The 12,594-nt window shown below is 26.0% G+C and overlaps 2 protein-coding genes across 2 annotated transcripts; both read right to left on the reverse strand.

Annotated features, from left to right (window-relative positions):
- Positions 1–2,190: 2,190 nt before the first annotated feature.
- On the reverse strand, positions 2,191–4,847 carry LOC145841572 (uncharacterized). The gene is made up of 2 exons (XM_082948930.1): positions 4,016–4,847; positions 2,191–2,222 (listed from the first exon to the last, which is right to left on the reverse strand). The coding sequence occupies exons 1-2, from the start codon at positions 4,845–4,847 to the stop codon at positions 2,191–2,193; spliced, it is 864 nt and encodes a 287-aa protein (XP_082805056.1).
- A 5,019-nt stretch (positions 4,848–9,866) lies between these two features.
- On the reverse strand, positions 9,867–11,133 carry LOC145841583 (methyltransferase-like protein 22). The gene is made up of 2 exons (XM_082948941.1): positions 10,344–11,133; positions 9,867–9,883 (listed from the first exon to the last, which is right to left on the reverse strand). Exons 1-2 carry the CDS (start codon positions 11,131–11,133, stop codon positions 9,867–9,869), a joined length of 807 nt encoding a protein of 268 aa, XP_082805067.1.
- Positions 11,134–12,594: the final 1,461 nt, after the last annotated feature.

The raw sequence follows: 12,594 nt of genomic DNA on the forward strand, positions 1-12,594 counted from the left end.
TTGCCTAATTTTGTAGTTAATAAAGTGAAATTTAGAGCTTTGTTTTATTATTAGTTTGTTAAGTCTGTCATTAACTGTTTATGTTGTTCATTTAGTTAATAAAAATTTTCTGCAAATATAAATTTTTTTTGTACTTGGCGTGTTACATTAAAGTAAATTTTCTTTCTACACGGAACTTGAAAACAAGTTTAAATAGTCTAAGTAAACTTTAAGAGTTTTCTTAGTTTTTCAATTGCTGTATTCCTAAATATAACGGTTTGTTATTAAAACTATAAAGTATATATTTTTATATTGAAAATGTCTCCTAGTGATATATTGATTTGCTGTATTTGCTTTTATTTAGAACAATTCTAACATTCATTTAGTGTAAGTTAATTTATCAATTAAAAAACAATAAATGGATTGTCGCAGAAATACTTGAACCTGTATTTATGTTTTTTTATTACAGTATAATCCATTCCGAACTGGAAAAGAAAAGCAAACTAATCTATTTTTAAATGTTTATAAAATAAAAACTAAAAACATCTTCAGAATGTATTAATTGAAATATTGTACGTAAATCATGCAACAACTAATTTTTATGGTAGCATAAAGTTTAAGATTGGTTGTTTAGCATGTAGTTAAAAACTTAATTAGAATAATTTATAACTAATACATATGCACCTTTAGTTGTTTATTGTAATTAAAGTATTAGTATATATACATACGTATATACTTGTCTATTCACGTTTAAAAACTTCCAAATATTCAACCTTTCCACTAATCATTACTATTTAGTTGATAAATTTTGATGTTTTTTCTATATTAATTGTTGTGAATAACAAGCTAAGTTAAAATAAAGCTCATTTAAGTTAGAGTTATGGAGTTTTTATATATGCAGAAAAAACTTGAGATATAACTATTTAAACTTAATTTGCAAATTACTCAAAAACATTGCAAATGTAATATTGATATTAATAATATATTGGTCGTTGAACGAATTGAGAAAAGTTTTTCTATCTGACGGAATACTTAAAAATATTATAGTTATGAGCAGTTTTTACAAATTTTATATAATAAGAACTTTTAAATCCATATTAATCAACAAATAAGTATAAGCTTTTATATAAACTCATACTGTTCAACGATTTAACAAAATTACATATTTTATATTAAATTTGATGCTTGTTAATTAATGTAATTATTTTACTGATAAATTTTGTAGTTGAATAAACATATGCATGTACTCTTACATGTTATTGCATTCAAAATCATTTGTAAAGCTAATAATATATCATACTTTTTATAAGACTTAAGTAATCAGTAAGTACAATACAAATCCTAAAGGTGAAAACTTGTATAAAGTTAGTAAGAGGATTATTTGAAATGCAATAAAACTAAAAAAATGATATTTTATAATAATTTGTTTGATCAATGTTTTAGGTTTTTTTTGTCTTAAAAACAAACCGTTCCTCTAAACTTATTTTATTTCATTTGTACTAACTTATTTTATCTATTATGTAAAATATTCAACAAACTATTTTGTAAATTTATAAGACTAAATATATACTTAGTGAAAAATAATCGAGTAAAAACAGAGTAAATAAGTAATTACGTTAAGTGGGAACGGGTCACTTTTGCACGAGCGTCGCTTTTGCACGAAGACCCTTTTGCAAGATGGGACACTTTTGCACGAGCATCACTTTTGCGTCACTTTAGCACGAGGTGACACTTTTGCACGGGAATCACTTTTGCACGAGGGGACACTTTTGCACGGCGACTCTTTTGCATTTAGTTTACGGACATTGGTTAAGCCAGAAATACGAGACTCAGGAATTTCTGAGCAACTAATGTATGGCGTAAATTAACAACAATGTGACAACTTATTTTTCAGTTTTAACTAAGCAAAATGATGTTGTACAGAATCGCAATAAACTACAGAGTTTACTTTAGATATCCGCCGATTTCAATGGAAGATATTGGCAATGAACATTCGCAACGTTTGATTGAATCTCCGTTGAACAACTCCGTGGCGAGCTTCAGAAAATGGGTCATAGAAGACTTTTGTATTGGACATGGTGTCACAATTAAGTTTTCCAGAGAGCCTCATCCCTTGTACGATCCTAACAATTTTGTGCATAATGACCAAAGAGAGTTTTTAAGTGATGATGAATTGCTTATTTATGATGAAGTTATTTACGTTGAATTTTGCTAGAGAACAGCTTGAAGTTCCGGCTGCTTGTCTGTAGTTTATAGGATGAAATTAAACTGTTTTGTTTTGGTATCATTTTGTTAAGTTCAACTGTTTATGTTTAGCATTTAGTTAATAAAAATTGCATCCAAATATTGTTTTTGCCTGTTACAAGGAAATAAATTTTTCTCAACGCAGAACATAAAAACAAGTTAAAAAAGTAAAAAAAAAGTTTTAAGTTTTCTTAGTTAGTTTTTTTTGCTTAGTATTTCAATTTAAAAACATCTTTAGAAAATATTTATTCCCAAGAGAAATTGCAAAAGTTGTCTTTGTAAAACTAATATTTAAAATTTTGGAATTCACAGCAAGTAATAGCATTTTCTGTTTCTGTTTCAGTGTTTATTTTTTCATGTATGAAATATGCTTTACTACTTATTTCTTAAACAATTTTTTTATAAAAAAATTATTATCGATTATCCTCTTACTTTATTTAGAAAATTTATAGTCGAAGTTCAACTACAAATTACATTAGGAATTATAAAATTTAGCCATAAGATTCACTTAATCTGTGTAATGCATTTAATTTAAGTGTTTTAAAAGTATTTAAAAGACTCTAGTTTAGTGCGAGTTGTAAACGAGTAGTTTTTGAAACCAGATAGTACAAATTAACAATAAAAAGTACTTTTAAATGTATCACGGCTATTATTAAAGCTTTAAAGATCTGGAAAAGAGTAAGAAATACATTAAAGTTATCTTGAAAACGGTTAGTATGATAATTTTAAAAATGCTTGATTTTTTTGTTGAGTAAATACATGTTATTTTTTATAAATTGTACAGTAACAAACAAACACTTACTTTGTAATAACATTGCAAAAAAAAAAAAAGTATTGAATATGTTATTACAACGGGGTATTAGATTTTGAAAAGCTAAAAATAGAATTAAAATAGTGTAAAATTTTTTAGTGCGTCTTTTTGTTATTATCTAAGTATTTTTCTAGGAAATAAATACACTTTTATCTTACTACTGACATCTTTTTTTTCAAAATTTCCATCATTACTTAGGTATTAAAAATTTTAATACTTTTATATGGAATTTTTGTATTAGAAATATATTTTTGTTTTTGTACGTTAGTTTATAATGTATTGTAACAGTTCTGAACATTTTCTTTACATTTCATAATATTTGAAAATCAAACCTAATAAAAGTTAGCATAAGTAAAAAAGGGATTAACAAAACTTTATTTGATTTTAGTTCAAGTTCTTTTTATGCTGTAAAAAGTATCTATCATATATTTTGTAAACAAACAATACTAACGGTTGTTAACAAACTTCTACAAAAGTTTTTAATTTACTTTAAATGTTTATTAATTTATAATTTCTGAAATAAAAACAATTAAATTACTACAGCCCTTAATAAATTACTATATAAGATAAAAAAAGTTTTCTAAATTTATAAACAAAAGCTTATAACAAATAAAACAAGTAATAGACTACCAAGCCAAACAAATTAAGTTCAAATACATGATTGCAAGGAAAGGTATTAGTTTTTAAAATTAAGAGGATGGCTACTTATTAAAACAACACTAATAAAATAAAGCTTAAGAACTATAATAAATCTTATAAAAATCTTGATGCAAAACATTTTCAAACGTTTTAAACATTACAGATTAAATTAATTAGTAAATAACTTAAGAATAAACACACATTTAAAGTGATTAAAATTAAACTAACTATTGAAAAACTATTTACTGAAGTGTTTTGTTAGTAATCAAGAAGTCATTAGCTTTGCATGATACTGTTTTAAACAATCAACTATGACTGTTTCAATATTTTTAACTAGTTCACTTTTCACCAAAGTTTCCACAGTTCCATTACTGAACACCATCTTCACTTCTTTGTATCTAGTTTGCAACAAGTTGGCAACAACAACATCATGCCCACTCCTATCTAATGAAGATTTTGCTTTATCCAGCAACAACTTCTCATCTGTTTCAAGCTTGAAACCAACAACAAGGACGTCTGGGCACCAGAACTTTTTAACGGCTGGTAAAAATTTGGGGACTCTCACAAGTTTGACAACCAGATCTTCTTCTCCCGACTGTATTTTGTGAGTTGGTATAGTTGAATCGGGAAGATAATAATCAGATACCGCAGCTGATAAATAAATCAAAGCTCTGGATTTCACTTTGTTAAGAAGAATGCAGGCGTTGTGTAGCTTGTGCAGGTAGGAAGCGACAGTGTCAAAAGTGAATGACATAAGCTTTCCAGATTCTTTGTACTTTTTGTATGGCTCGTATACGCTTTCATAAAGATCAGCATTCAACTTTGCCTCCCCTCCACAAGGCTGACTGAAGTTATCAAGAAAATCATTGCCTTCCTTCAATTTATGAACGAATGGAAACTTGCAACTAGTCCTGTGTAAGTATATAACGTGGTAGCCAGCCTGTAGAAACTCTTCTGCAGACAAGGCACCCCTCAATCCAGTACTGAAGTTTTCAATGGTCCTTACTGAGTTTCGCTCCATTTTAACTTGAGTTCCTCCGCTTGTCACAAGAACTATTTTTGACTCATTGTGAAGATTGTTTATAAAAATAGAAAGATCATCAACATATTTGTCCAGGTCCTGAGGTTTTTCAAATTTTTCTAATTGTTGGTTTACTTCGTTTAAGTCGTTCATTGTTTTTTTTTGTAGTATGATCCTAAAAAGCTCTCAAATGTTACATCTTCTTTTATAGCTTTGCTAAAAACTTATCTTCATTAAGTGAAAAAACTTATTTTATTTTACAGCTTTGTATCCAAAGTAAAACTGTTTATTTTTTTAAAACTACGCAATAAAATGATTTTGAAAAATTCACAGCTAAACTTGTTTGATTATTTTAGATGGTTTTAAAGAAAAAACCATGAAAAATAAGTTGAATTTATTAAAATCCAACTTTAATAATACAAAAAATAATACATCAACATAATTATTAGATATTTAAAATCAGCTTAAATAAATATACAGTATGATTACTTATTTATAACAAACTTTTTATATATTTATAACAACTTAATTAAAATGATGCGAGTTATAGTTTCAATATTAAATAATAAACAAACCCTTGTTTACAAATAGGTCTAAAAGTTTACAAGGTATAGAGTAGTTTCACAACAAAAAAGTTTAAAAACTAAAACTACTGCATAAAAAATCAAGTTACATATGTAATATGTACAGTAGGGTGCATCTGTTGCCCCTAAAATGAAATTTGGTAGCTTAATCTAATTTTAGTGCGTGGCAAATGACATAAATAAATAACACAAAAAAAAAGCTTCCTTGGTTTAAACACTGTCACCTTTTACATTATTTTAAAAACAACCCCTTATGTAAATTGTATGGGTTCTTAAAATTTCAACCTTTGAGTTTTTGGCTGAAATTTTTTCTACATGTAGCAATCATCACAAAAATATATTCTACACGTTTTCATACGATTTGATGAAAGTTTTTTGGAGGAATTTCTTGGTTTCTTTAAAAAAAACTTAAAATTAAGACTAAATTATAAAAAAGTACAGAAAGTTTTAAAATACCGCAATAAAACTTTCTTTAAATTGTCTGAAAACGGGTAGAATATTGATAATATGTAAAAATATAATATTGGTAATGATGATTTCCCACCTACAAAAAAATTGACTAAGCAAAATTTCAACTACAAGGCAACAGATGCACCCTAATGTAAAGCTAATATATACTTAAATTAGGAATACGTCAAAATTGCACAAAGACAAAATTGCAAGAGAGGACAAAATTGAACAAAGACAAAATTGCACAAAGATACTTTTGCACAAAGTCAAACTTTCACAAAGGACAAAATTGTACAAAGACAATTTTGCACTAAAGATCAAATTTGCACAAGTTACAATTTTACACAAGAGTGAAAAAAAAAGAAAATAATACATTCATAAAAAAAAATGCAGAAAATAAAAACTAAAAGATAAATTTATAAAAAAAAAGTTATTGACCAAGGGATAAGGGTTACAGTGACAGAAAAATTATAAAATTATTCATAAATATTTTTGCTAAAAAACACAAGAAAAATAAATAAACACAAATTAATCAATTAATAAGAATAAAAAAGCTACCAACCTAGGGTAAGGGTTAAGGGTAACAGTTATAGTAAAAATAAAAAAACTAAAAAAAACTTATAACAAAAAATAATAAATAAGTTACCAACTAAGGGTAAGGGTTAGGGGTAACAGTGATAGTATAAAATAATAAATAAAAAAACTACAATAATAATAAACCTATTAAAAATTTAAAAGTAAATAAAAAATTATACTAGTGCAAAATTGTCTGCCTGTGCAAAAATGTCCCCTTGTGCAAAAGTGTCTTCGTGCAAAACTTACCTTTTGAGCAATTTCGTCCCCTTGTGCAATTTTGTCAGCTCATACAAATTTGACACCTACACATTAAAATACTATCAAACACTTTAAACAACAATATTGCAATGTTTTTAAACTAGCAAAAGTACATGCTCAAAAATATATTACATTTAAACATTAATCATTAAACTTTTTACTTTACTTATTACTTTATATCAGGGTATACAAATTAGGGCTTTTTTGTTGACTTTGGTAAGTAATGGGGGATTAATTAACAAGGGGGGAAGTTTTAAAAATTTAAGCCAAAAGAAAATTACTCAATACAGGGTTTTACACACATATGGTGTTCAGCATAACTTATTTTTTTCAAATCTAACTAATTTTATTATATATAAAGTTAATTATCAAGGTAATATAAAACAATACACAAATTTTAGTTTATTATATTAATTGACTTAAACTTTTAACGTTGAAAATTTTACTATCTAATGCATCTAATGCACTGACCATCTAATGCATAAGCATACACAACACACATACAACTTTCCTTTTAATTATTTAAAGAAAAATAAACACAAGGGATAAGTAGTTTGTGCCAGATGCAAAAAATAAATATATAAGGACTTAATTAAAACTTAGGATGGCTAAGGGCTTTTTTTTGACACAACAAGTGACAGCCCTGATAAAATATAATTTTAGCTTGCTGTTCAATATTTGAACCAGGGTAAGAGCTAAAATTTAAAAATTCAATTTTACACAAGTAAAATATGCAAAATGCAAATTTAAGTGCTTAATTAAGCGCTTTTTTTAACCCCTAACCCCTTTGAGTCAAATTTGGCTAGTAAGAATATAAGTAGAAAGGGAGCAATCTTAATGATGGAGCACTAAAACTACTTATGTAAATTCTACAAGGGGCAACTTTGAAAATTAGTTTGGGAAACCCAGCCCTATAACAAATAATCACAAAATAACCTGAGAAGTTTTAATCACAGTATATTCTAAAGCTTAAGTATTTTTTTTAAATAAATGTATATACTTCATATTTAGACAAAACTTTTACAACAACTTTCAGATGCTTTTCAAATGGTAAAAATAAGAAAATAAAACTTTCATGATATTTCATTCAAAATTCTTTACAAAGGCTGTCAACGAATCATTAAAGCAAGTAAAATATCTTTTTTCAGTGACACCAAACAAGCAAAAGTCTTTTGAAAGGTACTTGGCCTTGAATAAAGACTTACAAGAAAAACTCTCCTGTAATTTTCCAGTTTGGAAACAAACAAACACAAGGATTTTGCAAGGGAAATAACATGATAATTTTTGCAACCATAAAAAAGGAAAAAGGCCATACGCTTTTATGTATGACCCGCAATCAAAGGTAGAAAGGATATTAATATATATGTATATATATATATAAAGTATTAATAATTAATTAATAAATTATCTTCTCAACTAATGGCTTGGAAGACCAGTTAAATGATTTTCTTGGAGAAAAAATGAGTGACTACATGGATTGTGCTATAAAATGTATCAAAGAAAATAAGTAAAATGGAACATGTGTACGATGTAATTCAAAGTACAGAAAGACTAACACTTGAGACTGTGATAAAAAATTTGGTAAATAAGAAATAAAAATGATGAATTCAAATTGTTTTGAGTTTTTTTTTTCCTAAAAAAAGAAGAGCAATATTTGACTTGGACTTTTACAAGATTAAAAACTTCAAACACTAGTGCGGTTCATTCAAAGTTATAGTTTTCTCATACTGGAAATTAACTGTAATGTGGTTTTAAAATAAAGTGTATATATAATATTATTGTTAATTGAATTGGTGTCAATTAGTGTTCTTGTTATAATTAGTTTGTCATTTAAACAAAACTTTCTTAATATTTATTTATGTTTACTTGACATTCAACTATTAGTTATACCTTCTATTGCTTTTTGTAGCTCACATTAAGAAGAAAAGTTGTTTTAGCAAGCAGTCTGTTGTAATTGTTTTTCAGGTAAAGGTAAAACTTTTGTTCCACTAAAAAATTATTTTTATCAAATTTTAATATCTGCAAAAATAAAATAAAGTTGAAATAAAATATACTGTTTTATTACAAGTGACTAATTTCTACTATTTACAGTTAAAATATAAAAGTAAATTTATAAGTAATGTTACTTGTGTTTTTGTTTTTGTTTATTCTCAAATAATATAGTATTTAACTTAATGTTAAGTTAACATTATTTCACATTAAAAATTTATTAGATTTAAAATTTAAATGTACAGTTCTTTAAAGTATAACAACCTAAAAAATAAATTTAGCTTTCAATCAATTAAAAACTAAAGTATTTTGTTATACGAAATATACATTATATTTTAACCTAATTAAAACAATAAAAGAAAACTAAAAAAACTATCTTAATTAAAAATTCATTTTGTTCCTTTTCTAATCTCATTTTATATAAACTAGTATAATTATAAATACAAAACTTAACTACTTAAATTGCCTACTAATAACTCAAAGTTTTATTTAAAGAAAACGCCTTTAATGTTAATATTAAATCAAAAATAGTATCATCTTACTATAAATACAACTTGAAACACATTTGAGACAAACAATATTATTTTGTAAATATTTGAAATTAAAATAGTTTACTTTGAAAAAATAATCAAAAACTGATATATTTAGAACATATCTATAAGAAAACCAGTTCTTAATTAAAAACAAAACATTAGTCTGAAATATATTTTGAAATGATTTTCAAAACACTTAAAATTAAACTAACTTTAATGTCTTAAAGTCCATAGATAAACTAATTTTTAATGCTATAAAAATAAGCATGTTTGAAAAAAATTTAGCCAAATAAAGCAAAATTTAATAAATTTTGTTTACAGTAGACTACCGCTTAAGTACGCACTTTTTTTGGTACGCACCTCGACTTAAGTACGCATTTATAAAGAAAGACAAAAAAAATTCTAAATTTTTTATATATTTTTTATAAACTTTTTATAGATTTATATCAACTTGATATACAATTGTCACTGTGAGTTGAATTTTAACTAATGAACATTGTAGAGCAAATTTTTATAACTATGTCAACTAGAAAAATAAAAGTTTTAAAAATACAATTCAATCTACATGTTTAACTGTGCCGTTATATGTACAATTTATTTATCAAAATAAAGGTTGTTATTGAAGAAATTCTAAGAAATTCCAGTTTTTTGCCTAAGTTTTTAATCAACATGTTTTTCCAGATTATTTTATGTTTCCATGTAGAATGGCCAACCTGCAGAGTTAGACTGAGACTTTCACAACTTTTAAACTAGGGTGAGTAATTCTGAGTAGTCTAAGTAGCCTAAGATTGTGACAGTCCTGTTATTAAATGTTAATAAACTAAATACTTATGTAGTGGTTGCAGAAAAGTGAAAAGAATAATGATTATTGAGCTGTAATGCTATAAAATAAATAAATCTAGATGACAAAGTTAAAAAAACCTACAAATACAACATAGTTAAGTCATAATTTAATTTAAATGTACACACATTGATGTTTTGAAAATGTTTAAAAAACACAATGTAGTTTGGTATTTTCTCTCTAACAAAACAAAATACGTGGCTAGTTGTAAGAGAGAAAACAAACAACTAAATTTCATATTATACTATGTCGTCAAAAAGTACGCACTACCCAAGCTAAGTACGCACTTTTTGGTTGGGTTCAATTTGCGTACTTAAGCGGTAGTCTACTGTATTTTATTTTCAGTTTGTAATACATAATTTCCAAAGCTCTAAAAACTTTGTTTTTTGATATGAGAAATATTGCTTAAATGTTGAACTTTCTATTTTTAGTACAGAACAGTTAATATTTTCTAGTTTAAGGTTATTAACAAACTGGTTCATTTGTTCTTGGTAGTCATCATATTCTTTGCACACTACGCACAACTCAGTGGCAGAAAAATTTAACCTTTTTTCAATTGAAAAATACACATTTAAACAATTTTTACTACCACCTGTAAGTAGCTTCAATACTATTTTAAACAAAGTTTGAAAAAATGCTTCTGTTAACTGACAATCATAAAAACAGTCTGCAGCAACAATTATTTTAGTGTTTTTATCTATTATGACGTTTTCAATACCTTCAAGCCAGTCAAGCTTTTGTACTTTTACACTGTCATCGGTATTATCAAAATGTTTATTATTTTCCAAGTTTTTTCTGCACAGACTCAATATTTCTTCACTGTAGTCTGTGGAACAAAAATACTTGGCATATTGGCTGATGACAACTGCTAACAGGCCTGTGCCAGAGCCAAGCTCCAAGACGTGCTGCCCCGAGAACAGATATGAGTTTTCAGTGACAAAGTCACAAAGCAATAGGGCACCAAGCCACACTTGACACCCCACTTGGTCCAGACTTGTTGACATTTGATGGTAAATGCCAATGACGTCATAATTGACTTTTTTTCTATTTACATCAAGATCATCATCGTCACTATCGTCATTTTTACTCTCTTCTTTCAACTGGTTCTCATCAGCTTTTGGATAAAATTTGAACCTTGTGTACTGAATTGTTGAAAACTTTGTGGTCACTTTGTCAATGTGGACATCAGATAAAACATTAGTTGCCATAATTCTAACTAAAATTTTATTGTTGTTAAGTTCTGAACATAAAAACACTAATAAAACTGCTATATTTTGGAACAAGTTGGAATTTAGAAATGAAAAACTATATACAATTGTTTTATTCTACAAAATTTTTTCAAATTTAGTAACATAAAACTGATGAAAAAATAAAACTACAATAGTCTGAAAAATTGAAATCTGATATTAATAAAAATTTTTTTAGTCTGTTTTAAAACTTTAATTTCTTTGTTATGGGATATGAAACAATTTCAAATTAAAAAATTGATTTATTTAAGCTTTTTGATAAAGTAATAATTTAAGAATCTAGTTATGCTATTTAAGCAAAATAATAAAATTTCACACATAGAATGTAGTAAAAATAACTACATTGAAAACAGTAACAGTAAAAAATTTTTTATTGAAACCCATTAATGATATTTTAACTCATTAACAATTTTTTTTTTCATTATGCAAAATAGAAATATTTTAGGTTTTTGGCTTAATCTTCAAAAATATTATGAAGTAAGTACATGTACGAAAATTCCTATATGTAAAAACTATTGTAAAAAAAAACTTAAAGCAGAAGTAGGTATTCAAGACTCGTACTTGCTGTTATGTAGTCTTGTAAAATACAACTGGTCTGTAACACTAAAACAATAAAAAAATTGTTAATATTTCAAATGCATTTATTTCAGTCATAAACCTTTCAGTTAAAACTTTGACTTGAGGAATTGTAATTGAGGGCTTTGTCATTAATCTTATGTGATATTATAAAAGTTGTGATATTAATCTTATGAGCAAGTGCCAATTGATGTGCCACACAGGGTATATATATATTTTTTTTTCTATTTTAAGAAAGTAATTTTATAAACTTTATCACTTTAAAATGTTTTAAAAAATAACAGAAACTACTAGTGAAACAAAAGCATGTATTGGTTCATTTTTTCAAAGACAGTAGAAGTAATATTGTATTTTTTATAATAAAATTGTATATACTTAATGATACTTTTAATATTGATAAAAAACTTTAAAATATAACCAGTTTTAAAAAATAATTCAAAAATACCATATAGAATAAAAGTCTTCTATGGCTAATTTATTCAAAATTTTGAAAACTTCACATGAAACTTATCTACTGCTTCATTTTTTAAGATTTTTACCTAAAATTTTATGAACTTAATTTTCAATATTACTATGAACCTGAAAACATTATAACCAATATCTTATCAGCATTAATTTTTTGCTTTTAATAAATGAAGAATTTATTAAAATACGGTAAAACCTGTTCCTGCAACGTTTTCAATTTTTTCTAAAGATTAAACTGATATTAATTAATAACTCAAAAACTGAAGGAAAGGAAAATATTTTGTAAAATTTTTCAATTTTTTTCTGTTTTGTGAGAGTGTTATTTTTTATTTCAACTTCTGGTTTTTCAGTTAATCTGTACTAGCTTTGATTTAATTCTCT

This window comes from Thalia democratica, chromosome 1, assembly GCF_965202585.1.
Source record: "Thalia democratica chromosome 1, ktThaDemo2.hap1.1, whole genome shotgun sequence".
In the NCBI taxonomy this organism is placed as follows: domain Eukaryota; kingdom Metazoa; phylum Chordata; class Thaliacea; order Salpida; family Salpidae; genus Thalia; species Thalia democratica.

Bases quoted from the DNA above. Each gene is read 5' to 3' on its own strand.
- LOC145841583 (XM_082948941.1), bottom strand. From the start codon at position 11,133: ATGGCAACTAATGTTTTATCTGATGTCCACATTGACAAAGTGACCACA.
- LOC145841572 (XM_082948930.1), bottom strand. From the start codon at position 4,847: ATGAACGACTTAAACGAAGTAAACCAACAATTAGAAAAATTTGAAAAA. The intron at 2,223-4,015 runs GTGAACTAGTTA...TATAAACTACAG, and splicing joins TGTGGAAACTTTGGTGAAAA to ACAAGCAGCCGGAACTTCAA.